Below are 24,416 nucleotides of genomic sequence, written 5' to 3'. Positions count from 1 at the left end.
ACCATGTGTAGCCTGCAGCCAGCGTGAGCAGCCAACAGCCGTCATGAGTGGCCGTCCAGAAGCCGGCGACTGATTTGCCTCGCCTGGGAAGAGCGCAAAGAGCCAACTTGGGCCAGTGAAGCAACGTCCTCCACAACTAGACTAAAGAACAAAAGGACAGCAACTTGTCTGTTCCCCTTCCCCCAATTCCCCGGCACTGTTCCCATCCCCCAATTCCCCAATAAAAATCTTAAAAAAAAAAAAGACAGCATCAGTATTCCTGGCTTTCTCTTTCCTTCAGGTTCCAATGTGTCTCCACATGGCATTCTTACTGATCCTGCTTTATTTTAAAAGTTGATTATTTTAGTCATCGTGGGTTTTTGGCATGAATTTTGTGTTTCTTAAATATTACATTGCAATTTATTTCTCTTGATCACTGAGTTTTTTGGCGTCCTCTTAAATTTTGTGGCCCAGGAAGCGCCTCACTCCCCTCACCCTAATGCCAGCTTTGGCAAGCCTGGTATTCCCTCCTCCCATCATAGGTGTTTGAGGATGAATCGATGAGCAGGAGGGACGCTGGGAGCTGCACAACTGCCAACCCCATAACCCTATTCCTTTATCTCCTGCACAGCCGGGTAGTGACTCCAAGTGACCAAGTCCAAGGGCCAGACAGGCTTGGCTCAAAACCTGTGTTTTAACTATTTGGGTGAGTTATGGAGCCTCAGTTTCCCCTCTGTAACCTAGGGAGAAAGTACCCACCCCACGGGGTAATCATAAAGAGTAAATGAGACTGTCAATGTTAACTTGGACCATTGCTCAGCTAACCTGGGCCTTTCTCCAGTCATCACTTGACATCTCCATTTGAACATCTATTAAATCAAAGGTAACTCCTGGATTTAACCTTCAATACTACCCCTCCCTCCACGGTCTCCATCCTTCTAGATGTTCAGGCCACAAGTTTTGACTTGCCTCTTTCCCTCACATCCCACTTCCAATCTATCTGCTCCATCCTCAGAATACAGCCAGAACCACCCACTGCTCACCTTCACTGTCACTACTACCAACATTGATCACCTGGACCAATGCAGTCACCTTCTCCCTGTCTCCTAGCTTCTGCTCTTGACTTCCACACTCTGTTTCCCTACAGTGGCCAGAGAGTGCCTGTGAACATCTAAGTCAGAACATGTCACTCCTCTGCTCAAGAACCCTCCGTGGCTCCCACCTCACTCAGAGCAAAAGCCCAAGTCCTTCCCAAATACAACAGGCCGGCACAATCTGCCCTATCACCTCCCTGCTCAAAACTTCTTCCCCCCTCACTCACTCCCTCCAGCCACACAAGCACCTTTGAACACCCAGCACATTTCTGCTTTAGGACATTTGCACAGGATATTTCCTCTTCCTGGAATGCCCTTCCCCCAGTCCCCCCTTGACTCCTACCTGGTGGCCTCAGGTCTTTATACAAATACTACCTTTATCTAAATTGCAGGCATCACCATGCCCTCCGTCTTCCTTCCTTAATTTTCTTGCATAGTACTTAGCAGCATCTGACATTCTGTATCTTCCATTTGTCTGATTTCTTATCTCCTTTCCTGATTAGAACATCAGCCCCAAGAACAGAGGATCTTTTTTGCCTTGCTCACTGCTGTGTTCCCACACCAAGCACAGTGCCTGGTGCACAGTAGGTGCCCAATAAATGTTTGTCGATTGACTGAATGGTTCCCTCCACAAAGACAGCAATTAGGATGAATTCTCACCCCCACTCTATCCTCCCAGCCCAATGCTGAGACCTCTTTACCTTGCTTTTCACTTGGGTAAGGGTGTAGGACAGGATGGGGCTCAGACATTGCCTAAGGTGGGGATACAGAGAGGCTCCAGGAGGGCCAGGGGCACACAGAACCCCCGCTGGCCCACCCCTCAAGACTCGGACAGGTCCATCATCCACTCCCCTAGCACCCTACTAATTTTCTAGGGCTAATTCTGTTGTGCCTTCTGTGTCTGCCTATCAGGAGGTTCCTGAGAGGGTTTCTAGTCTTGATTGTGGGGCACTAGGCATTCTCAATGCCCAGTATGACAGTCCTAAGGGTACCTGCGGGCGCTCTGTGAGGAAGAAATGGAAGAAGTGAATACATGAACTGAATGATGAAATGGAGGCCTGGGCGTTGCCCTGGTTCCCCAGAGTCCAGAAACGTGTTTCTCTCCCCTCCCCACCTTAATCCTCCTTTGCAGGACCTAAAGGGCCTGAGGCAGGACACTCAGAACCAGGGAGCGAGGCCTGAGGCAAAGGCCGCAAAATACTGGGGACAGGGGAGGGTGGAGGAGCGCAGCACCCAGGAGCATCAGCGTAGGGGCCAGAGGCAGTGGGCTAACACATGAAGGGCAAGGGCAGAGGGCACAGGTGAGCAGAGTAGTGTCTGAGGTCGGGGTGCCCCAGGTGATAGGTGCATAGCATATAGGGGCCCCAAGACGCGGAGGATCAAACATGGGTGTCCTAGGCGCGGGAATCCTGGGTGTGGGGGTTTTCTGGCATGGGGTGCCCAGAAGGCGGGGTGTCCAGACACAGTGTTCAAAGGACGTGGGGTATCCAAGGTGCGGGGCACGCTGGGCGGGGGAGTCTGGGGGCGCAAGGTAGGGTGCGCGAAGTGAAGAGCGACCGGGGTGGGAGCAGGGCGTCCGGAGCGCGAGTACCAGCCTGAGCGGAGCTGGGCACGCGGCGCCCAGGCAAGACTGCGCGCGCGCGAACGCGCTGGTTCTCGGATCCTGGCTGCTGGCTTGGCTTCCACTGCGGCTGCGCAGCCGAGGGTCTCGAAGCGGGGGTTCTGCGGCTCTTTTGCTCCCCCATCCTGTCCCCATTCTTCGCCTCCTGCGCCCCCCGCCCACGAGGCCAGAGACCGAGATGGAATGGAGGCTGGCGAATCGATCCCAGCCGTGACCAGGGGCGCTGCGCTGACCACGGGCGCTGCGCAGACCGCGGGGCGTTGGGAGACAGAAGAGGGGCTGGGAGGGGATCCTGGTAGGGATTTTTCCAAACTGAGTCTTGGGGCCCTTACAGTGTGCCACCCCTTCCCCTCATATAAGTAAAAGCCATCCCTTCTCGCAGCTTCTGGAGAACAAGTTAGAACCACCTCCTAGGCAAACTCATAGGATCCTAGGGTCTGCATGGGGAGGTGGATGGGCTGCGCACATCGGGAGGGTGGGGAGATGGGAGGTTTGGAGCCAGAGGGCTCTGAAGGTGCCCAGCTTTCCCCTCTTTCAATCCTTCTGGGTTTATAGAAAGCTGGCTGTCTGGATGTGGGGGGAGGGTGTCCTGGGTGCCCTCTGAAGCACCATCCCCACTCTCCAGCACCCCCAAGGTCTTCCATGAGTCCTACCAGGTGCTGTGGATATAGCTCAAAGTGGGAAACTAAGGTGCGGAGAGGCGGGACACCCCCACCCAGTAATTGATAGATTTGTGGCCAAACAGATGAATAGGATCTTTTCTGCACCTACCAACCTCTGCATTCGCATTTGGTCCATCAGATCCCACCGTCTGGCCTGGCCACCCAGATTCAAGGCCCCAGCACTGGAGCCATGGAGTCCTGCATGTGAAGGGAAAACGAAGGTGACCCACCTACGCCCTACACCCTGAAGTTTGGGGCACCCATGGGACCCAGGTTCCAGGCTGTGAGAATCCCTGACCAGTCCTGAAATGAAGGCTGTCCATTAAAGGGGTGGAGGGTGGTGGGTTGCCACAAAGATCTTCCCTGGTCACTCAGCCAGCCTGCAAGTCTGGTGTCTCTTCCTCTCCCTAAGTTCAGCCATCAGGACATGCTCCTTGGAAGGGATTCTTAGAGGCCAGGTTAATAAATTTAGGCTTTCTTATATATTCATAGTTCCCATGCAATTCTGCCCCAAGTTTTATGTATTTGCCACCCAACCCCTCCCAATGCCTCTTCCATACTCTTTTCCTATTTCTCACCCATTCTGTGGAGCCAAGTTTGGGTGGCTATACATTCTTCTCTCTGGAGACAGAGACCAGGTTTGTCCCCCTCCCCATCCTTAGGCCACCCCCTTCCTCTATAATCCAGGTCCATATTTGTCTGCCCTATTTCTCCCCACACCCCACTAATGTCCAGTCTGATCCGCTAAGATTCAGCCGCGACTTTGGACTTTGCTTTACTGTTTAGGCCTCACTTGGATGGACTCTCTTCCCCAAGGATCCAAGCCAGGGATTTGCTCCTCCCCACCCATCAGTCTTAAGAGTTTCACCCATCTTTCATAAAATGGAGCCAGCAGCCAGGCTTCCAGGTCTGGTCTCCCCAAATCCTCACGGGATCTTACCACTCAGGACTTTCTCCCTACTCCCCTCTCCAGGATTCTGACCCCTCCAATTTCTCCCCCAGCCCCCACGTTGCACTCAGTTGTCTATTCTGCAGAAGTATCTATTTTTGGCCTGGGGCCGGGTTTTATAGCCCCCACTGTGGGTCTTGGCAGTCAAGCTCTGGCTCCAGGGATCGATCCAAGCCAGGTTGGACCGAGAAGGGGTGCGGGGCTCCCTCTGCAGCCTCATCCTGAAACCTGCCCCTAGCCTCACTCGGCCAGATGCCTAGGACCCCGCTGGTTCCTTGTCTTTTTCAAATCCACCAGCTGCAAGTGTAGTTGCTAGGCTGTGGAAATCTGTACCGGGTTTTTGCTCATGCCGAGAATCTAAAATTCATTTTCCCCCCCCTCTCTTCCCCGTCCCCCGCCTCCCAAAGCAAGACATTTGAGGCGTTTCTAGATACTAACCTCCTCTTAACACTCCCCTCCGTCTCTGCTGCCTGGTCAGCTCCAAGCCCTTGTCTGGGTGCCCGGGATCTTCTGCTAGGGTCTTGTCCTGTCCGGCATACTCCAGTCCTGGCTTTGCGGCCCTCCCTCGTCTTTTATTGTAGGTCTGGTCTCCCAGGGTAGCGGCCTCCTCGTCGCTTGCCAGGCATATCGCCCTTGGATCCTGAAACCGCTTTTACCTTTCCCCTCCGGTGCAACCAGCGCTCCGGATCCCCTCGTGCCGTAGTCCAGCCCTCCTTTTGCCCCTCCCCCTTGCACGTCGCTGCCAGGAAGATGGGGGCAACCTACGCCGCCTTCCTGAGCCCCCCGCGAGCCCAGGTCCGGAAATAACAGACCGGGTCTTACTTGTTCCCACTGCATTAAGCATGACGCATTACTCCATCTCCCGAGGAAGGATCCGGCCCGAAAATTGCGTGCCCCCGGGTACATTTGGCCCAGTCGAAGCTTCCCACCTCCTCTTTCATCCCTTCTGTCTAATCCAACCCGGGTTTTGCATACCCCTTCCAGATTTCCCCATTTCTCCCCTCTCTGGACTCTACGCCTCTCCTTTACTTCCCAGCCGGAAAAATCCGCCCCGAGTCTTACTTGCACCCGTCTCCCCTCCCCCACTCCCCGTTCCGACGCTGATATCCAGCACGTCGCCTTCCCTCCATCCCGCTTTTCCAGAGGTGCTGGAAGAAGTGAAGGGGAGAAAACTCCAGCCCGGGTTTTTGGGCCTGCCCTCTGTGCGCCCGAGCAGGTTGCGGACTCCGGTCCTGGGCGGTGGCTCCGGCCCGGGTTTTGCGCGCGCCCGCCGTCCCCCTCCTAGAGCTGGTGCGCCCGGGAGCGGGGCGAGCAAGCGGCTTGTCATTGCCGGTACCCGGCGCCGGCTCGGTCCGCGCGTCCTGCGGTGCCCACTGGCCCGGCCCGGCGCCCCCCTTCCGGCCGCCCCGGGGGCGCGACGCCGCCGTGCCCGCCTCCAGCCGCGCCCCCACCAGGCGCTGCGCCGCCCGCCCCCCACTCGAGCCCCCCGCGGCCACTGCAGGGAGCCCAAGCCGTCGGCGCGGGAGCTGTCGGCGCTGCGGCGCCCCCTCCCCACCGTCTGCCGAGGAGGCCCCGGCGGATGGGGCCGCGCGGGCCCGGGAGTGGCGCCGCCGGGCGGCGGGGGGCTGCAGAGGCGCCTCTTCTGCCGCGTTAACCCCTCGGCCGCCGCCGTCGGAGGGGGCTGGGAAGTCGCCTGGGCGCACACGTGCCACCTCCGTCGGGGCTGCGGAGCTGCGGGGGAGATGCGGGCCGCAGCCGGCGCCGCCTCGGGGGGCTCCGCCTCGCCCCAGACCCTGGAGCTCTGACGCCGCCCCCGCCCCACCGCCTCCGCCGCCTCCCCACCCGGGAGGGGCGCCGACTCGCTCGCCCCCAGCCGAGAGCCGCCGCCGCCGCCGCCGCGAGGGGGCTGCCTTTGGAGCTGTGTGATCCTTTTTTTTTTTTTTTTTTTTTTTTAATTTTTGCTTGGTGGCGGCGGTGCTGGGCCAGGGGAAGGAGGGGACACGGAGCCCTCCCTCTCCTCGCCACCCCTCACCCGTTTCCCCCCCGTCCCGGTTCCGGGAGATGTGCCGGGCGGGGGGCCCGGCTTCGCGGAGCCGCAGGAGAGAAGCGCAGAGCCGACCTCAGAGCGGCGCTGGACAGGTGAGTGTCTGCAGGCTCAGGGCGAGTGGGACGCCGCACCTGGACCAGGTGTGCGGGCCAAGGGTGGGAGGTTGGAAGCTGGGGCCTCTCTGGGTCGCGTAGGGGGAGGGGATGCTGGAGCCGCGGGTCACCGCACCTGAGCTGGAGGGGTGTCGGGGGGCGCTCAGCACCTCATCCCCACCGGTGAGGGGACCGATAGGGGCGGCCCCCACGGGGCGCGGGGGTGCAGATGGGCGGCCGCGGGTACCCTGCGGGGGGAGGGGACCGCGAGTGTGCCCGCGCGTGGCTGCGTGTGCCCGCGCGCGCGCCAGCCTTTGTGGGGAAGCGGCGCGGCAGTGCCTGCGTGTCCCTGGTGTGTGTGCGCGCGGGTGCTTGGCGCCCTGTTTGTGTAGGTGTCTGGGTGTGAGCCGAGAGGGTGCGTGTGCACGCCGCGCGCGGGCCCCGGGCCTCGGAGGAGCCGTGTCTGGGGCTGGCACCGCAGGATTCTGGGCTGGAGGTTGTTTTTCTCTGGGAGGCATAGGTACGGGGGATGGGGAGGGGTCTGTCTGGGCTCCGCTATCAGGAGGAGGGGGTGCAGCCCTCAGCATCTTCTCTCCGTGGTACCCGGTTAAGCGTGGGAAGCTGTCGGGTGTGAGCCACCGGATTCGGGCTTTGAGGGCGAGCTCTCCCCCTCCACCAGGTGTTGGGGTGGGGGGTTTCAATTGCCATCCTCCCATCTGAGGGTCCTGGGACAGGAGTCTGGGCCAGAAGAGTGTGGGGAGTGCTGTATATGCTCCGGCCGTTTCCAGAAAATGCCCCTCCAGTGCACTCCTGGCTCCCCTCTGAAGACGGAACCCTGCCTGCACATAACCCCCACGAAAATCCCTGTCCATATACTCTTCTAGTCTAGGTCAACACCCGGTCTTATCCCTGCCCAGCACCTCACTGTACCTTCCTGGTCCTCCCCATCTCCCCCAGCCATGGCAGCTGCGTGGGTGTCCTTCCATCCCAGTCTTGAGGCAGGGCCCCTTTCCCTCCAGGCTTCTGCAGGACCCTGAGCCTGGGTTTGTCTGCCCACATCCAAACATGTGGTGTGCCTGGGGGAGCAGGGGGAGGGGTTCAAAATGGCTGCCAAGATGGCTGGTTGCCTCTCTCTCTCTCTCTTTCTCCCTCTCTTTTTCTCCCCCTCCCTTTCTCTCTCTCCTCTCTCCCTCTGCTTGCCCTGTTTCCTTAGCAGCTACAGGAGTCACTGCCGAGAGGGGGTTGGACAGTGTGAGGACAGGTGTTGGGGACTCCTAAAGGTGGATGTTTTCTCTGGGCCTGTTGACCTCGATACTGCTTGGGTAGAGGCCTTTGGTCTCTGCTTCCCTCTCCAACACCCCCAAGGGTCTGCATGAGCTTGTAACCTGACCCCAGACCCAATCTCTTCATGCAGGCTAACAGCTTGGGGGCTGGCTGCCTGCCTTCCACCAGGTTTCCTAGGCCTGGCACCCTGAATTGATCATTGGGGTGTCAGGGTGCCTCACGGAGTGTCCCCATTTCTCATCCTCTCCACCCGCCCAGTGGCCAGGGGCTGATGAGTCTGGCTGGGCCTGGGTCAGGCCCCAGCTGCGGGGCCAGGTGACTTCTCCTTCTCCCCCACTCCCCTCCCACTAATGCTGAATTTATTACTTAAAAGCTGGATGAAAACGGGGAGAATAAGAGAAGGAATACAACCTTCATTATCATATCGAGAAAATTATCCGTGATTTTCCTAACTAGCAATTTGCCTGCCATGCCGTTCAGAACTGACTTGCCCATTAATTACAGAGATGAAAAATCATCTGGAAAGAGGAAACGGGAACTAATTCGATCCCTGGCTGGTAGCAATAGCACCAAGCCACATACGTGTGCTCGCCCACATGTGAGCACCAGCCCTGCTGCTGGCATCACTACCTTCCTCCTCCTTGTCTTTCTTGGTGAACTCCTGCAGGGCCTCAGCCCGCCCCCTGCTTGTCTCTCCTGCTCTCTGATACCCTGCTAGGCCAGCTCTCCCTCCACAGGGTATGGGTCCCAACCCCCACTCGTGGGGGTCTGGCCTGTAAGGCTCAACCACCTGAGCTGATGCCTGCCCTTGGGCATGGAGATGGCGCCCTGGATGGGGGGAGGATCGGGAGCTGGGGACCAGCGCACCTGGGCTGTGGGCTCTGCAGGGAGGAGGTGGAAGGCTGGAGATTCCAAACCCAGTTCTATTCCCAGCCTTCCCTGGGGAGCCCCTTCTCCTGGGGGGCCTAGGAGGACCCTGTAGGTATGTGCGAGTGTGGGGGAGGGGCTGACAGGCGCTGAAGCTGCTCCCAAGTCTGTTTGCATCAAGGTCTGGGCTCCAGGCTGGGGCAGCTCCACCTGCGTGTGGGGCTGCATCTTGTGTGTGTCCTCCCTGCGAGCCCCATGGCTGGTAGGAGAGCATGTGGCGCTTCAGCCCCAGAAGGTTGCGCTGCTCTGCCCTGGAGCAGGCACCCCTAATAGGGCACGGGAACGGGAGCAGGAGCAGGACTCCCTCCATCCCCACCCACTGGCCACAGGGAGCTCCATCCGGGTCTCTGCCCCTTCCTACCTCTCCAGCCAGACGGGTGGCCAAGGACATGGAAGGCTCTGGTTTCTGTGTGGGCTCCTCGGAGCATCTGATTTCCGTCGGCCAGACACTTCCCCTCCTGCAGCCCCCTCAATGGGGAGGCAGGGGGAGGGGCTCCTAAAGTGCGGGTTCCCTGGGTCTGGAACCAGGATCTGACCACAGTGGCCCTGGAGATGCCTGAGTGGGCCAGCATCTCTCCTGTGCCCAGTCTTAGTCACCCTGATGAAAGAGGAAAGTGGGGTCTCAGGGTTGGAGGGGATCTCACTGTCCCTGGAATCCAGTCCTCTGTCCCTGTCTGTCTGTTTGCACCTGTGCGTATGCCAGTTCTGTGAGTGATTTGGATGGTGACCTGGCTGAGCCAGGGTGTGGCCATGTGTCATCAAGTTGCTCTTATATTCATAGGGGTCTGTTATGTGCCGATGTTTGTGAGTTTTGTGGAGGGGCTAGCCCTGTATGTGTGTATCTCCATGTGTGAGCAGCTGTCTGCATCCTGTGTGTACCTGCAGGTGTGTGCCCAGGTGTGTGTACACTGGGATCCTTGGAGCAAGGCTGGTCACCTCTTTATGCAATCAGTGACCATTTGTCAAGTGCCTTTTCCACCAGGTGCCGTGCTGGGAATGCCGTGGAAACAGTGCTCTTGGTCTTGTCCTCATGGAGCTCACAGTCTAGTGACACATAAGTGATTTCAGTCAAGGGCTCATATCATAGGAGTTGAGGAGAAGGCTGGGTCTCCCCCTCCAGAGTGGCCAGAGTCCTAGCCAAGGAGGGCAGCCCCAGACTTGGCAGCAGTCTCTGAGTCCCAGCACTACAGCAGTCCTAGGCATGGGGTGACCTGGATTTGATTCTACAAAATCTTTCCTGTCACCTCTTCCCCCTCACCCCCCTCTCTTCGCTCCTTTTCTAGCATGCAAAGCACAATTCTACCCCAGGACCTTTGCACTGGCTATCCCTCTACTTGGAACCTTACCCAGACATCTCTAAGACTTTTGCTTTCTCACCTGCTTCAAATGTCACCTCCCCAGTAGGTTTTACCCTGTGCAGCCTGTTTAAAATTGCAGCCTCCCACCCGCCTCCTGACTTTCCATAGCATGGATGGCTTTTGCACACTGTAATTTCCTGATTTATTGCACCTCATTTATCGTCTGTCTCCCTGACAAGGATCCAAGTGCTCAGAGAGTTCGTTACTTGGTTTGTTACTTGGAGTTTGTTCCTTGGATTGCAGGTGCCTAGACTCATACCTGGTCCATAGTAGGTGCTCAAGACATCTTACCTGAGTGAATGGGAGGGGGCCTCATAAAGGACCAGAGACTTCTGGGTGACTCCCGTGGCTGTTCACAGCTAGGGCTCCCATTGCCCTGGCCCTCTTGGGAGGATTGAAGGCTGCCTGTTAGGGTCAGGACTAGACCAGCCGCCTGTCCCTGGCACACCTAGGCAAACTCTCTAAAGTGGCCTCATATGCTTGTGGGTGAGGCTGAGTGGGCAGGCAGGTGGCTCCCCTATGGGGCTGTGTGCAATATAGAGTTTAGAGCTCAGAGGGAGAACATGGGGCCCCCCTGCCCTTGCCAGGGGTAAGAGCCTCAGGGTCAAAGCCTGAGCAGCCCTTCTCCCACCTCCTCCCGGAGCACTAAGCCAGCCTCTCTCTCATGGGCTAGGACCCATTGTTTCAGTCTGCCCTGGCCCAGGGGAACTAGCCAAGCAGAGGCCTGCTGCCACCCCTCCAACTCCAAAATTTGGGGAAGATAAAAATCTCAATAAATAGATGCCAAGGCTAAAAATAGTCCTGTCCCCCCTCCCTCAGAGGCTAAAGATACCCAGGAAGTCAGGTGGGGCTCCTGTCTACTGATGGGGAGGTGGTACAGGCAGGTGAGGTGGTGCAGGCAGGTGAGGGGCCCAGGGCAGAGTCTCTCAGCTGGGGCAGACCTGACATTGGGGCCACATCATTCTTTGTGGGGGGCTGTCCTGTGCATCATAGGACTTTTAGCAGCATCCCTGGCCTCCGTACTCTAAATACCAGTGGCATCTCCCCACCTCCCTACACACACTCTCTAGTGGTGCCACCTAAAAATGTCTCCAGACATTGCCAAATGGGCTGGGGTGGGGGGCAAAATCCTCCTCCTCCTCCTGTGTTGTCCCCCACAACTCCCACTCCCATTGAGAACCACTGCTTTAGATCAGGGGTCGGCAGACTTTCTCTGTGAAGAGCCAAATAATAAACATTGGGGACTCTTGTGGGCCTCTTACCAGCACTTTGCATATTCTTCCTCTGCCTCTTCTTCTCAACCCTTTGAAAGTAGCAAAACCATTCTTAATTCATTGGCTGTACAAAAACAGGTGGTGACCAGGCCATAGGCAGTCAACTCCTGCCCTAGAGCATCCCCAAATTACCCTGGTGGTGGAGGTTGGAGCACTTGTGGATGCGTCCTCATCGGCAGAGGGGCAGCCCCATTTGGGGCGAGTCCAGTGCAGCCTGTCCCTGTCACCTCCTTGCCCTCACTCATCCCGCTCTCCACCAATCACACTGGCTTACTCACTGGTCCTCAAACATGCATGGACCAACCGCAGGGCCTTTGCATGAGCTATGTCCTCTGCCTGGAACGTTTCTCTCTTCCTTGGACACTTCCCTCACCCTCACAGGACTTTGCTGAAATGTCGGGCTTTCCATGATATTAGTGTACCACAGAATTACTTCTTTAGTGCTCTTTGTGTCTGGCTGTCTACAGCTGTCTCTCCAGCACCTAGATCAGTGGCGTGCACATAGTAGGTGCTCTAAAAAAGATGTGTGGAATCGCTGTATATATTTCTAAGCCCCACAGCCACCATGTGAACCTTCTGTCCCATTTCCCCAGCAGAGAGAGAGAGAGTACAGAGGAGTAACGGGGGCCTCGTCACATGGCCTGAAGTGGGCACAGTGGGATTTGAACCCAGGACCCTGGGACTTAAGGGTGCCAGCACCATCTCCCTCTCCCCAGTCTCTGCCAGCGTCTAGTGGCAGCAGAGGACCCAGAGCTTTCTCCCATGCCCTCTGCTTCTGGCCTTGGCTTCTGTGACTGTTTTCAGGTTTGCTCTGCTGAGCCTAGAGTGCAAGGCTTGAGGCAGACAGTGAACACCATGGTGGGGAAACAGATCACAGAGCACTGTGGTACCACCCTCTGTTATGGGCAGCACAGAGAAGGTGCCTGGCTGGCCTGCAAGTCAGGGAGGGCTTCCTGGAGGAGGAGGCTTCTCAGCTGCAGCCTAGAGGGGAAAGTAAGGATAAAGTGGAGGGGAAGGAGAGTGAGAAGGAGGGGCTCACCCTGAGGTGAGAAAGAAGGTGGTGGCTCAAAGGGGAAAAGGAAAGATGTTTCGTTGCGGGGCATGCAGAGAGAGACTGGAGGCTGATCTAGGGGGCCAAAGGACTGAGTTTGTGAGTTTGCACTTCTACTTGTCCATGGGGCTGGGTAGGCCTCTGGAGGGGTTAGGGCTCATGGGACAGGGTCTGAATGTCCAATATGAGTTCCCTCTGGCTGCTGCATGGGAGAGAACTGCAGAGGGCAGGAAGGGAGGCCAGGAAGAAGAGGAGGCCTCTTCTTCTGACTGCGGCTGTCAAGGTGAGAGCTCCAGTGGGGACCTTGAGACATTAGAGATGTGCTGGTGTGCGGGTTTTCAAGTCAGAGTTGACATGATTTGGTGGATGATTGGCTGGAGGGCGGAGGAAAGGGGGGGATGGGAGAAACTGCAGGTTTCTGGTTTTGACAGTGGGTGGACAGGGAGGAAAAGAGGGTGGGGGTGGGGAGCACCTGTCACTCTCAGCACCCACCCCCACTGTCTCATCTCCCCTTGCAATTACGAGTCTGTGAACACCTGAGTCAGGTCTCATTTCTCCTCTACTCAGAACCTCCATGGCTCCCACCTTACCCTGAAAAAAGCCCAAGTCTTTCCTGAGGCTCACAAGGCCCTGCATACTCTGCCCTTTAACCCCCCCCCCCTCCACCTGGCCCTTACCTCTGCCCACTCTCCCTCTTTCTCACCTGGCTGCAGCTACACTCCACATCCTGCCTCAGGGCCTTTGCACATGCTGTTCCTGCTGCCTGGGATCCTCTTTTTCCAGGTACCTAGATGGCTTGCTTCCTTGAGATCTTTGCTAAAATGTCACCTCCTCAGTGAGGCAGTCCCAGATCACCCTATCTATACCACCCAAACATAACCTTCCTCCCCCACCATCTCTCCCCCTTGGGCCCATTTTACCCCAAAGCACTTGTGACCCAGTGAGAACTGGGTAACTATCCACTGAATGGACGACCTGTTCCCTGGGTTTGTTTCATCTTTGTTCATTAAACAAATTAACAAGTACCTACTCCTGGCCCAGGGCTGGAGATGCAACAGAGCACCAAGTGACAGTGATGGAACTTTCCCTGTGGAGTCCCCAGCAGGTAGGCAAGACAGACGATCAACAGCAGAATCCAACTCCAATTAGGGGAGCAAAAGGTTGAGGCCCACTGTGCTGCAAATGTGGGTACAGGATGGACCAACGCAGTCCTGGTGGGCAGAGCGTTTGGGAGCAAGAGTGGGGCAGAGGGTGGATGTGAGAGAGAGTTGGGGTGGGGAGCAGAGAACAGGCACCTTAGGAGGCCATCGTAGAGAAGGTGATGACAGGGTGGCAGGAGACCAGGGCCTGAGACACCATGTTAGTGCACTGAGGCAATAGGGAGCCATGGAGGACTGCAGGCAGGGAGGGACGTGATTGGGTTTTCATTTTGCAAAGATCACTTTGGCTACAGGATGGAGATAGGATGGGGCGGGAGTGGCAGGCAGATGGGGGAGACCAGAGAAGAGGCCTCTGAGGGAAGGGTATGCTTTGAACAGCCCCCACTCTCCTGCAGTCCAGCACCACTCAGCAACCAGGGACCTTTTGAAGCTTAACAAGACAGGCAAACCCCACCCTGTGGCGCCAACATCTAGTGGGAGAGAGATAATAATCAAATAAGTAAGATGCATGGCTGGCGGGCTAGTGATGCGTGCTGTGGAGAAAAAAAAAAGCCAGAGTGGGATGTAGGAGTGCTGGGATCAGCAGAAGCCTAAAAGAGAGAAGGGAGGAGCTGTGTGGGTAGCTGGAGAAGCGTGAACAGCCTGTGCAAAGGCCCTGAGGTGGGACTGTGCCTGGTGTTTTCCACCAGGAAAACGGGAGCTGACTGAGTGAGGAGCTGAGAGCAGGGAGGTGATAGGGCAGAGCATGAAGAGCCTTGCTGTCCGGGGTGGGGAGGACTTGGGCTATTGTTCTGAGTGAGGTGGGAGCCATGGAGGATTCTGAGCTTTGGAGGGACACTTCTGGACTCAGGTGCTCACAGGTGCCCTCTGGCTGCTGTGGGGGGAATAGACTGTGTGCAGGGAGGGCAGGAGCTGGGAGACCTGGGAGGGGGCTATAGGGGGCTAAGGAAGGAAGGAACGATGGGACAAGACCAGGGAGGGGGCCAAGGGGTGGGAAGAAGTGAGCAGATTCTGAAGTGGGTGCTGCTGTTGGTTGGATGTTGGGGTGAGAGGAGGAAAGGAGTCCAGGATGACTGTACAGTTCTTGAGTGCCTGGGAGGACCAGCTACCTGTTGCTGAAATGTGGAAAGACGGTGGGGCTGGCGGGGGTGGTGGTGGAACTGAATGTTTGGCAGGGACCCTGCTTTCTCTGAGCCCACTGTCCCCTTCCTGAAGGAGGACCATGTGCTGAGCACTGTCTGGGCAGTTGATCTGTCTGTTCAAAATAGATATGTTAGTCCAGAGTAGGTAAGAGGAAATGGGCTCAGAGAGGCCAAGAGGCCAGCCTTGGGCAACACAGCAAATTCAGACCCAAGAGCCTAGTCCCACCTACCCCAGGACCCACTGCTTCCCAACTCTGTCGTACCTGGGCTTTCTGGAGGAGGTGGGCCTGTGGAGCTGGGTTTGGGGAGGGAGGAAGCATCAGGAGACTCTTGTGTGGAGGGGTGGGTCAGTGAGGGGCCCAGAGCCTTTCTGTCAGCAATCCCCTGCCCCCCCCCCAGGCGCTCAGACTCCCACCCACTGGAGCACTGAGGGTTGCCATGGCAACCATACTCTAGGGCAGGCTGAAAGTGCCCCCCTCTTCCAGCTGCCGATTCTCCTCCTGTCATGTCCCCTGCCTCATCCTGGGGTACCCAAGGACAGAACCTGGGCTGTATCCCCCGCCCCTAGGACGCCCACTGCACCCCACTTGACTTGAGAACAAGTGTGAGGCTCAGGCACTTTGAGGCAGGTGTGAGGCAGGTGGGCCGTCCACAGGACCTGGGAGTTGGACATGCCTGGGGCCTAGTCCCCCTCTCAGCATGAGGGCAGCGAGCCCTATTTCCCATGGGTTCAGTTGGGGTCACCCAGTTTCACTGAGGCTCGAGGTGTGGACGGATGCAGGTGCAGGCTCCCAGGGGCCTGGAGGTGGGGCTCTCTTGGCCCCCAGGGTCACCCTAGCTCCCTGTGTCCAGCCTGCGGGGCCAGCCTGCCTGGGTTTAAATCCCCGTTACCAGTTGGGTGCCCCTGGGACCTTACTTTCCTAATCTGTAAAATGTGAGTATATGTGCCCCCACCACCACTTTCCTAAATTCTTATGAGGATTAAATGAGATAGTTCTTGTGAGGATTAAATGAGGACTAAATGGGGTGCTCCAAGCACCCCACGGTGTGCCTGGCACCTCAGGTGGTTCGGGCACTAGGCATCCCAGCAGCCCTCCACCCCACCCCCTCCCGCAGTTTGTGAAAGACCCCCTGAAGTTGCGCCGCCCAGGGNCAGTGTCACTGGCCCTCATATGTGGGATCCGAACCGGGGCCCTCTGGCGTCCCAAGCCAGTTCTTAACCATCGTGCCACTCGGCCGGCCCGAAATTTTCTTTTTTAAGATTTTTACTGGGGAATTGGGGAAGGAGAACAGCCAAGTTGTTGTCCTTCAATCTTAGTTGTGGAGGGCGCAGCTAGCTCAGCTCCAAGTCCAGTCGCCATGCTGCTGCTCATCAGCAGCTCGAGGCCGCTCAGCTCAAGGTGCCGTGTTCAATCTTAGTTGCGGGTGGGCATAGCTCACCATCCCATACGGGAGTCAAACTGGCAACCTTATTGTTAGGAACACGTGCTCTCACCAGCTGGGCCATCCTGCCACCTATTGGCAACTAAGCGGCAGCTCAGCTTGGGCACAGCTCACTGTCCCATGTGGGAATCGTACCAGCAACCGTGTTGCTCAGAGCTCTAACCAACTGAGCCACTCGGCCAGCCCTGAAGTGAAAGTGACATAACAAAATTCACCATTTTATTTTTATTTTTTTTAAAGATTTTATTGGGGAATTGGGGTAGGGGAACAGCGTTAGGGAATCAGGGGAGGGGAACAGACAAGTTGCTGTCCTTTTTTGTTCTTCAGCCTAGTTGTGGAGGACGTCGCTTCACTGGCGGCCCATGTTGGTATCATTACTGCGCTCCTCCCCGGTGAGGCAAATCGGTTGCCGGCCCCTAGATAGTCACTCACGGTGGCTCTTGGCAGCTCACGCTGGCTGCCAGCCACTCACGGTAGTTTTACAGCAGCCCGCTGCAGCCTATGCCATCGCCCGTGACTCATGGCGGCCCAGCTCCAGGTTGAGCTGTTGTTTACCATCTTAGCTGTAGAGGGCGCAGTGTCGCTGGCCCATGTGGGATCTGAACCCAGGCCCTGCTGCTCCGAGCTGGCGTCCCAAGCCAACTCCTAACCAACGTGCCACTCGGCCGGCCCTAAAATTCACCGTTTTAAAGTGAACAATTCAGTGGTATTTAGTACATTTTACAATGTTGTGCAGCCACCATCTGCACCTAGTTCCAGAATGTTTTCATTACCCCAAAAGGAAACCCTGTACCCATTAGCAATCACTTTCCATTTCCCCTCCCCCTGACAACCACTAGTCTACTTTCTGTCTCTGGATTTGCCTCTTCTGGACTTTTCACGTAAATAGAGTCATGAAACTCGCGGCCTTTTGTGCCTGGCTTTCACACGGCACGTTCTCGAGGTTCATCCACATGGCAGCGCGTGTCGGTGCTTCATTGCTCTCTATGGCTGAGGAACAGTCTGCTGTGTGGGTGGACCGCGTTTTGTTTATCCACTCACCCGTTAATGGACATTTGGGTTATTACCACCTTTTGGCGATTGTGAATGATGCTGCTGTGAACTTTCATGTATAAGTAGTTGTTTGAGCACCTGCTTTCAGTTCTTTTGTGAATATGCGTATATCAAGGGATGGAGTTTCTGGGTCATAGGTAACTCTCTGTTTAACCTTCTGAGGCCAGTGTTCTGTTCTATCTATTTATTTATTTATTTAATTTTTAATTTTATTTTTTAAAAGATTTTATTGGGGGATTTGGGGAAGGGGAACAGCCAAGTTGTTGTCCTTCAGTCTTAGTTGTGGAGGGCACAGCTAGCTCAGCTCCAAGTCCAGTGGCCATCCAGCGCCCGTCAGCAGCTTGCGGCTGCTCAGCTCAAGGTGCCGTGTTCAATCTTAGTTGCAAGTGTGCGTAGCCCACCATCCCATGTGGGAGTTGAACCGGCAACCTTGTTGTTAGGAGCACGTGCTCTCAACCAGCTGACCCATCCTGCCACCTGTTGGCAGCTCAGTGGCAGCTCAGCTCAGGCACAGCTCACTGGCCCATGTGGGAATCAAACCGGCGGCCCTGTTGCTCAGAGCTCGCACTCTTGAGCAAGCTCTTAACCAACTGAGCCACTTGGCTGGCCCAGCCAGTGTTCTGTTTTTTAAAAAGGGGGTTGATGTGGATGGGTATGAGCAGATCCTCATTGGTTAAGGACAGGTTCGAACAGAGAATACACAGGAGCCCCCTCTGCCCTGTACCTGTCTGGAAGCCTCCCCAAACTGCTTCTGGCACACCCATGGTCAGGTCACTGTTCCACTGGCTGAGACCTGGCCTGCTTCAGGGAATGGAGACCCTGATTATGGGGACAGACAGCAGAGGAGAAACATCTTTTGCTTGTTGTTAAGTGAGTCTCACTTTACATGTTAGCCAGACCCTGAGAAGCTGATGGGGACCAAAAGAGTTCCCTGTGGAGAATAAAAAATGGATTCACAGGCCGGCCAAGTTGCATGTTGGTTAAGAGCTGGCTTGGGACGCCAGCTTTGAGCAGCAGGGCCCGGGTTCGGATCCCACATTAGGGCNCCCTGCATGTGTCCTGACACCTACGTGACTTTCCCAGGGCTGCTTTGACAAAGTACCTGGGACTAGGTGGCTTTAACACCAGAAATGTATCGTCTCAGAGTTCCAGAGGCCGGAAGTCCAAGATCAGGGTGCTGTCAGGGTGGGTTCCTTCCGGGGACTCGGAGGCTAGAATCTCCCCCAGGCCTCTCCCTGGCCTCTGGTGGCTCCTGTCAGCCCTTGGTGTTCCTTGGCTTGTAGAAGCATCACCCTGATTCTGCCTTCAGTCTTCATGTGGGGTTCCTCCTGTGTGCGTGTCTGTGTACAAATTCCCCCCTTTTATAAGGACACTATTCTTATTGGCTGACCTTAATGACCTCATTGTAACTTGATTACCTTTTCTAAAGACCCTCTCTCCATTCTGAGGTCTTGTGGGATAGGACTCAAACATATCTTTTCTGGTGGGGGGGACACACAATTCGATATTCAATCCATATTCAGTAACCCCCTCTCAAGGCCTCAGGGATGGTCCTGCCTGGGACTCCCAGTTGGGTCTCACATACTTACACCTGGCCTCTCTACCTAAGTGGACACCAGGTGGCAAGCAAAACTCACCAGGGTGGGATGGGCATGCAGTCAGGCCAGAAGGGGTGGGAACGGGAGCCACAGTGTCTAGCTCCTGAGCTGGGGCCAGTTTTGGTGGTGCCTGGGACTTCTCGGGGGAACTCCAGGGAGGGGATCTCAGGGAGCAGTGGGCAACCCGTGAGGAACACTTTCTGTGCCCCTAAGGCAATGGTGCTTAGTCTGTGTGGGCTAGGCTTGGCCCCAGGTCACAGAACAGACATACCATCTCCAGCAGTACCCACCACCATCCTTAGTCACTTACCTTGGTTCATTCGGTAAATATTTGTTTGAGGATACCCTGTGTGTCTAGGTGCCAGGAGCCCGTCTCGGGAGCTTCCATTCTCCTGAGGATACAAAAGATATCCATGAATGAACAGGTAGAGTCACACACAAGAGGTGTGATCAGTGGTGTCGGTGGTGACAATTGCTGCAGGAGACGTTTTGCACTCACTACATACCAGGCGCAGCCCTGTTTCACGTGTATGAATTCATCTTGTCGCACAACTATCCTATGAGGTATCCCCATTTTACCAAGAAGAAAATGGGACACAGGTTATGGGATGGCAGGGGCTAGACAGGCAGGCACTGACTGCCAGGTGCCATGATACAGGGTGTTGGAGGCCCTTCCGCATCGCTGAGGCGTGTGCATCTGATCTGAAATCTAAGGGATGTGGAGATGGGAAGATAGGCTGAGGTCTCGTGGCAGGAACTGGCTGGCTGGAGCAGCGGGGAGCGGGCAGGAGTCAGCACACGTGGCCTCATGGACCATGAAACAGGAGCCAATGCAGGGATTTCAGCTGGGGAGTGCCCTGTCCAGATTGTCCTGGAAAAGACCTCTCTGTGAAAACAACCCAAGTGTTCATCTTTGGATGAACAGATAAACAAAATGTGGTCCATCCACATAGTGGAGCATTATTCAGCCATAAAAAGGAGTGAAGCACTGACACACGCTACAACATGGATGAACCCTGAAACCATCAGGATGAGTAAGAGAAGCCAGACCCGAAAGGTCACATGTGTGATTCCCTGTATATAAAATATCCAGAATAGGTAATTTCATAGAGACAGAAAGCAGGTTGGCAGTTGCCAGGGGCTGGGGGAGAGTGGAGAAGGAATTTTTTTCCCCAAACAGGCATAGTTTCTGTTTGGGGTGATAAAAAAGTTTTGGAAGTAGATCATGGTGGTGGTGGCACAGCATTGAGAATATAATTAATGCCACTGAATTGTGTGGTTAAAATGACAAATTTTATGTTGTGTGTGTGTGTGTGTGTGTGTACATATATATGTGTGTACATATATATATGAGATGTGACAATTAAGTTTGTGAATTTGTTGCAAAGATGTTGCTAACCTTTTTTGATATCAGAGGGGTTATTTATTATGAATTTGTACCAAATAGTTAACCGAGTTTACTATTTGGAGCTGAAAAGGCTGCGTGGAAAAGTTAGACAACCTGAACTTTTCAACAACAATTCATGGCTCTTGCATCACGACAATGCACCAGCTCACACGGCACTGTCTGTGAGGGAGGCTTTAGCCAGTAAACAAATAACTGTATTGGGACACCCTCCCTACTCCTCTGACCTGGTCTTTCTTTACCTGAAGATAAAGAAAATATTGAAAGACACTGTGATGGCATTCGGGACATCAAGGGTAATATGATGACAGCTCTGATGGCCAGTCCAGAAAAAGAGTTCCAAAGTTGCTTTGAAGGGTGGACTAGGAGCTGGCATTGGTGCATAGCTTCCTAAGGGGAGTACTTGGAAGGTGACCATAGTGATATTCAGCAGTGAGGTATGTAGCACTTTTTCTAGGATGAGTTCATGAACTTAATTGTCAGACCGCGTACATATATGTGTGTGTGTGTGGGGGGGTGTACATATATACATATATATCATAATTTTTAAAAAAATGTCTTGGCTCCTGTGGGAGTCTGGAGTGTGGGAGTAAGAGGGGCTGGAGGGAAGTTGGGAAGAAGTCAGGGCCATCTGGGGTAGATGGTGATCCCAGGCCTGGAGGGTGGCTGCCGGGGATGGATGGACACGGGAATGTTCTGGAGGCACAGACCCAAACTTGCTCCTGATCTGGATGTAGAGGGTAAGGGACAGAGAAGCCAAGGATTTTGACTCCTGAGGTTTTGGCCTGAGGACCTGAGAGGATGGTGGGACCATGGACTGATGGGGGCTTTGTTTTGGTCTGGTCAGGCTGAAAGTGGTTTGGAGACCTGAATGGAGGTATAGACAGTGAGAAGGGAAACAGGGCTGGAGCTCGAATGTGGCAGTCATCATGGTACAGATGGTGTCTAAAGACGCTAGTTGGGATCCCCAAGAGGGGGCTATGGATAGGGAAGAGGCCCGGGGACTGCACTTGGGGTCCCAGTGTACTGGGGTGCAGCCTGGGAGGAGGGAGAGGAGCCACCCCTACCCTCAGGTGCTCCCTGTGCCCTGACTCATGCCGAGCTGTGGACAGCACCCTCTGATGGGTCCTGGCTGGCCTATCATGTATGTAGAATGTTGTCCTTACCAGAACCCTGCACATTTGAGCTACTGAAGGAGCTTGGGTGGGGGAGGGGAAAGGACGGGCTCAAGGTTACACAGTGTGTAAATGACAGGCCCCCAGAGCCTGGCATCCCAGCCTCCCCAGCATTAACCAACCACTAACCAGTTTGACTACCTTGGGGAGAGCCAGGGAAAGGAGTGTCCATCAGCCTGGGGTCAATACCTCCCCTGAGCCTGACCCTGACTGGGAGATGGGGTGGGGGAAGAAATGAGGTGATGAGGAATGCCCCTCCCCCAGTGTAAAATTGTAAAACGCTGTGAAATGAGCCTAAGGTGCCACAGGCCATGTCTGGTTAGGGTTGTGGGAGGAGACACAGTTTTAGGCAGTCCAGGGGCGATTTCCTGCTGACTGGAGCTGGGGAGGGGGCAGAGAACTGTTGCAGGGACGGGCTGAAGGGCTGCACTGTGAACTTACTGTCCCATTTCACATGAGAGGAGACTGAGGCCTGCAGGGGGATGGGTGTCTTGCCCCATGAGCTTGCCACGCCAATCTTTATTTCTTGAGAACCTGTGCTGAGTCCCTGCCCTCAGTGATCTCATGGTCTAGTGGGGAAAGGTGACAACATACCTGCTAATGTAAATAGGTAACTTTAGGTGCAGTTGAAGGCAATGAATTAAAAATGGCAAAAGGATAGCGAGTGAAGGTGGCGGGAGTGTTTGGGGTGGTTGGGGTTGCTCACTCTGCTGGGGTGACCTTGGAGTTGAGCCTTGAACAGTGAGAAGCTGCAGCATGTATACGGGATCCTGGGACAGTGTTCCAGGTGGAAGGAACAGCCCAGGCAAAGGGGAGGGGAGCGGAAGGAGGCTGATATGTTCTAGGAACTGGAGGGTTAGAGAATTTGGTGGCCCCAGATCTCCAGTGGCCTCTAGGCCCTGGTGAGGAACAGAGACTCCAGTGGAGAGCAGAGGGATTTATGTCACTAAATGATCCCTTAGCACTGAGTGGAGGGCAGGCTTGGAAGCAGGGAGGCTGGGAGAATGAGGCCAGGACAGTGTCCAGGTGTAGCAGGATAGTGGCTTATTCCTGGGCAGTTGCATTGGGGACCAGAAGTGGGCAGACTGGTGAGGTCCTTTGGAAGCAGAGTCCATAGGACTTCCTGACTAAACTCATGAAGGGGAGAGGAGAAGCGAGGAATCAAGGCCCATTCCTATGTTTGGGGTCTGAGATTTGTTCAAAAAATATTCACTGCTGTGTGCCAGGCCTGTTCTAGAAACTGGGCATGGGTTGTGAGTAAAAAACCCCAATGACCCCTGGCCTGTACAGGGGCCGTTCCATACATGAGATAGTTGCATTTGAATAAAGGCCTAAAGGAGGCAATGGAGCAGAGGGAGCAGCCATGTGGACAACCGGTGGGCAGAAGAGACATGTAGAGGAAACGACAAGTGCAAAGGCCCTGGGGCAGGGCCTGGTGTGGTGGAGGAATAGCAGGAGGCAGGGGTGACCAGAGCAGAGATGGGGGTCAGGGAGCTAACTGGGTCGGTCAGTAGGCTTTCTTTTTTGGGGGAAAAACAGTAGCCAGGACTCTGTTGAGAGATTCCAGACTGGAAATAAGAGATTTCGAAAGTATTGGGTGGTCATTGGTGTTAAGACTGTGGGACAGGCTAGGGTGACAGTGGGAGACGACAGAGCAGAAGTTTGTACACTGGAGGGCTGGTTAAACCATGAGTGCTGGCCTTCCCCAGAGAATGTGTGTTTCTAGCAAGTTACTGGCCAGGCTGGTGCTGCTGGACCAGGGCCACACATGGAGAACCTGGTGTAGATACAGCAAAGGGCCAAGTGGAGATCTGGGCATGCAACCTCAACAGCACCCAGAGGAAACCAAGGCAGCAAAAACTGGGAAGGAGCTGTAAGGGAAGAAAAGAACTCTGCGGGGAGGGCAGGCAGGGGTGGGGACTACTGCAGGGGAGGGCACACAACACTCACCCCCCACCCTTCATCTCCAGCTTACCCTGAGGGTTCCCTAGAAAGGAAAGAGGGGACTCAGTTGTCCCTGATCCCTGATCTGTGGCGCGCCAGCCAGCTGGATTCTAATTAGCTACCTGAGCCATAGAGACAGGAAGCAGGGGTCTCGGGGTGGGGCCTGGATTCCTGCCTTTGATCGGGAGGGGGTAGCTGCAAGCCTGGCCAGGATGCCTGGGTCCTGCATCCTGGACGCCACTGTGCTGGGTGAGGAAGCTAGGCAGGAGGGCGAATGGACAGAGTTGGGATTTCGGGATGGGGAAGAGGCTTCCACAGGGTCCCTTTCCCCAGGATGGAGGGTCTGAGGGCTGCCTGGTGACATCCTGATGAATTGCCCCTGCCACCTGAGGGGGGCTGTCATACCACAGGAGATGCTTCCAGGAGGTTTCAAGGTGGGTGAGTCTGCTGGGTTGGGGGTTGGAGTGCAGTGTGAGCCAGAGGCCCTGGTAGGGGGGCAGCCTCTGGCTGGAGGGTTTGGCTTCTGTCAGCGGAGATTCTGGACCTGGACTGGCCACTCTCTGGGCTGCGGGACAGATGTCCTTGCCACCAGCAGGAGGGAGTGGCCCAAATGCCCCTCCTCCTGGGCTCACAGGGAGACTGCCCCGCCTCACTCTCCTTGTCCCCCTTCCTTAGGCTGGTGGGCCAGGCCGTGGTGCCTACCTGGAGATGTGGGGTGAAGCCCACTGCACAAGCCACTGAGAGCCCTGAACACACCCCCAGCTGCCGCTATGGCCCGCCTGGCTGCAGTGCTGTGGAGTCTCTGCATCACCGCCGTCCTGGTCACCTCGGCCACCCAAGGTAGGTGTTGCTGGGGCTGCAGAGGGGCCATGTCTCCAAAGCACGGCCTGGAGGGTGGGTAGAACATTGAAATGCCTCTTAACCACTTGTTAAAGAACCACGGCTCCCACCCCGCCCCACACTGACGAGGAAAGAGGTCAGAGAAAGGCTTGGTAGTTACACCCCCCAGCACTGCTAAGGGGTCCCCAGTCCCTCACCCCAATAGCCACGGTTCCCAGAGCCTGGGACGCAGGCAGCGGCCCCCTGGGACCTGCACAGGCCTTCCTGGTGAGCTGAGGCTCGTGTGTGTGTGTGTGTGTGTGTGTGTGTGTGTGTGTG

General features: G+C 55.7%; 2 protein-coding genes across 4 annotated transcripts in view; one reads left to right on the top strand and one right to left on the bottom strand.

Annotated features, from left to right (window-relative positions):
- Positions 1–220: 220 nt before the first annotated feature.
- Positions 221–7,405, bottom strand: LOC109394242 (translation initiation factor IF-2-like). The gene is made up of 4 exons (XM_019664132.1): positions 7,370–7,405; positions 6,484–6,692; positions 4,744–6,233; positions 221–3,554 (listed from the first exon to the last, which is right to left on the bottom strand). Exons 1-3 carry the CDS (start codon positions 7,403–7,405, stop codon positions 5,318–5,320), a joined length of 1,161 nt encoding a protein of 386 aa, XP_019519677.1. The 3' UTR covers positions 221–3,554; positions 4,744–5,317.
- Positions 6,229–24,416, top strand: part of ADGRL1 (adhesion G protein-coupled receptor L1) — a 58,317-nt gene continuing 40,129 nt past the window's right edge. For 2 of the 3 annotated variants that reach the window (XM_019664179.1, XM_019664181.1), the window contains exons 1-2: positions 6,229–6,444; positions 23,934–24,098. In XM_019664179.1, coding sequence (XP_019519724.1) covers positions 24,029–24,098 — 70 coding nt within the window. In that variant the 5' untranslated portion in view covers positions 6,229–6,444; positions 23,934–24,028. Of the gene's footprint in view, positions 6,445–23,675; positions 23,693–23,933; positions 24,099–24,416 lie in introns of those variants that run through there. The other variant, XM_019664180.1, reaches the window with a different exon arrangement.

This window comes from Hipposideros armiger, unplaced genomic scaffold, assembly GCF_001890085.2.
Source record: "Hipposideros armiger isolate ML-2016 unplaced genomic scaffold, ASM189008v1 scaffold_417, whole genome shotgun sequence".
Lineage (NCBI taxonomy): Eukaryota > Metazoa > Chordata > Mammalia > Chiroptera > Hipposideridae > Hipposideros > Hipposideros armiger.
Note: the sequence above shows the minus strand (reverse complement) of the source record. Positions and strands in the feature narration are given on the sequence as shown.

Coding starts and splice junctions, on each gene's coding strand:
- LOC109394242 (XM_019664132.1), bottom strand. CDS start 7,405: ATGGCTGGGGGAGATGGGGAGGACCAGGAAGGTACA. Junction 6,693..7,369: donor GGGAGGACCAGGAAGGTACA/GTGAGGTGCTGG, acceptor CTCCCCCCGCAG/GGTACCCGCGGCCGCCCATC. Junction 6,234..6,483: donor GGCCCGCACACCTGGTCCAG/GTGCGGCGTCCC, acceptor AAAAAAAAAAAG/GATCACACAGCTCCAAAGGC.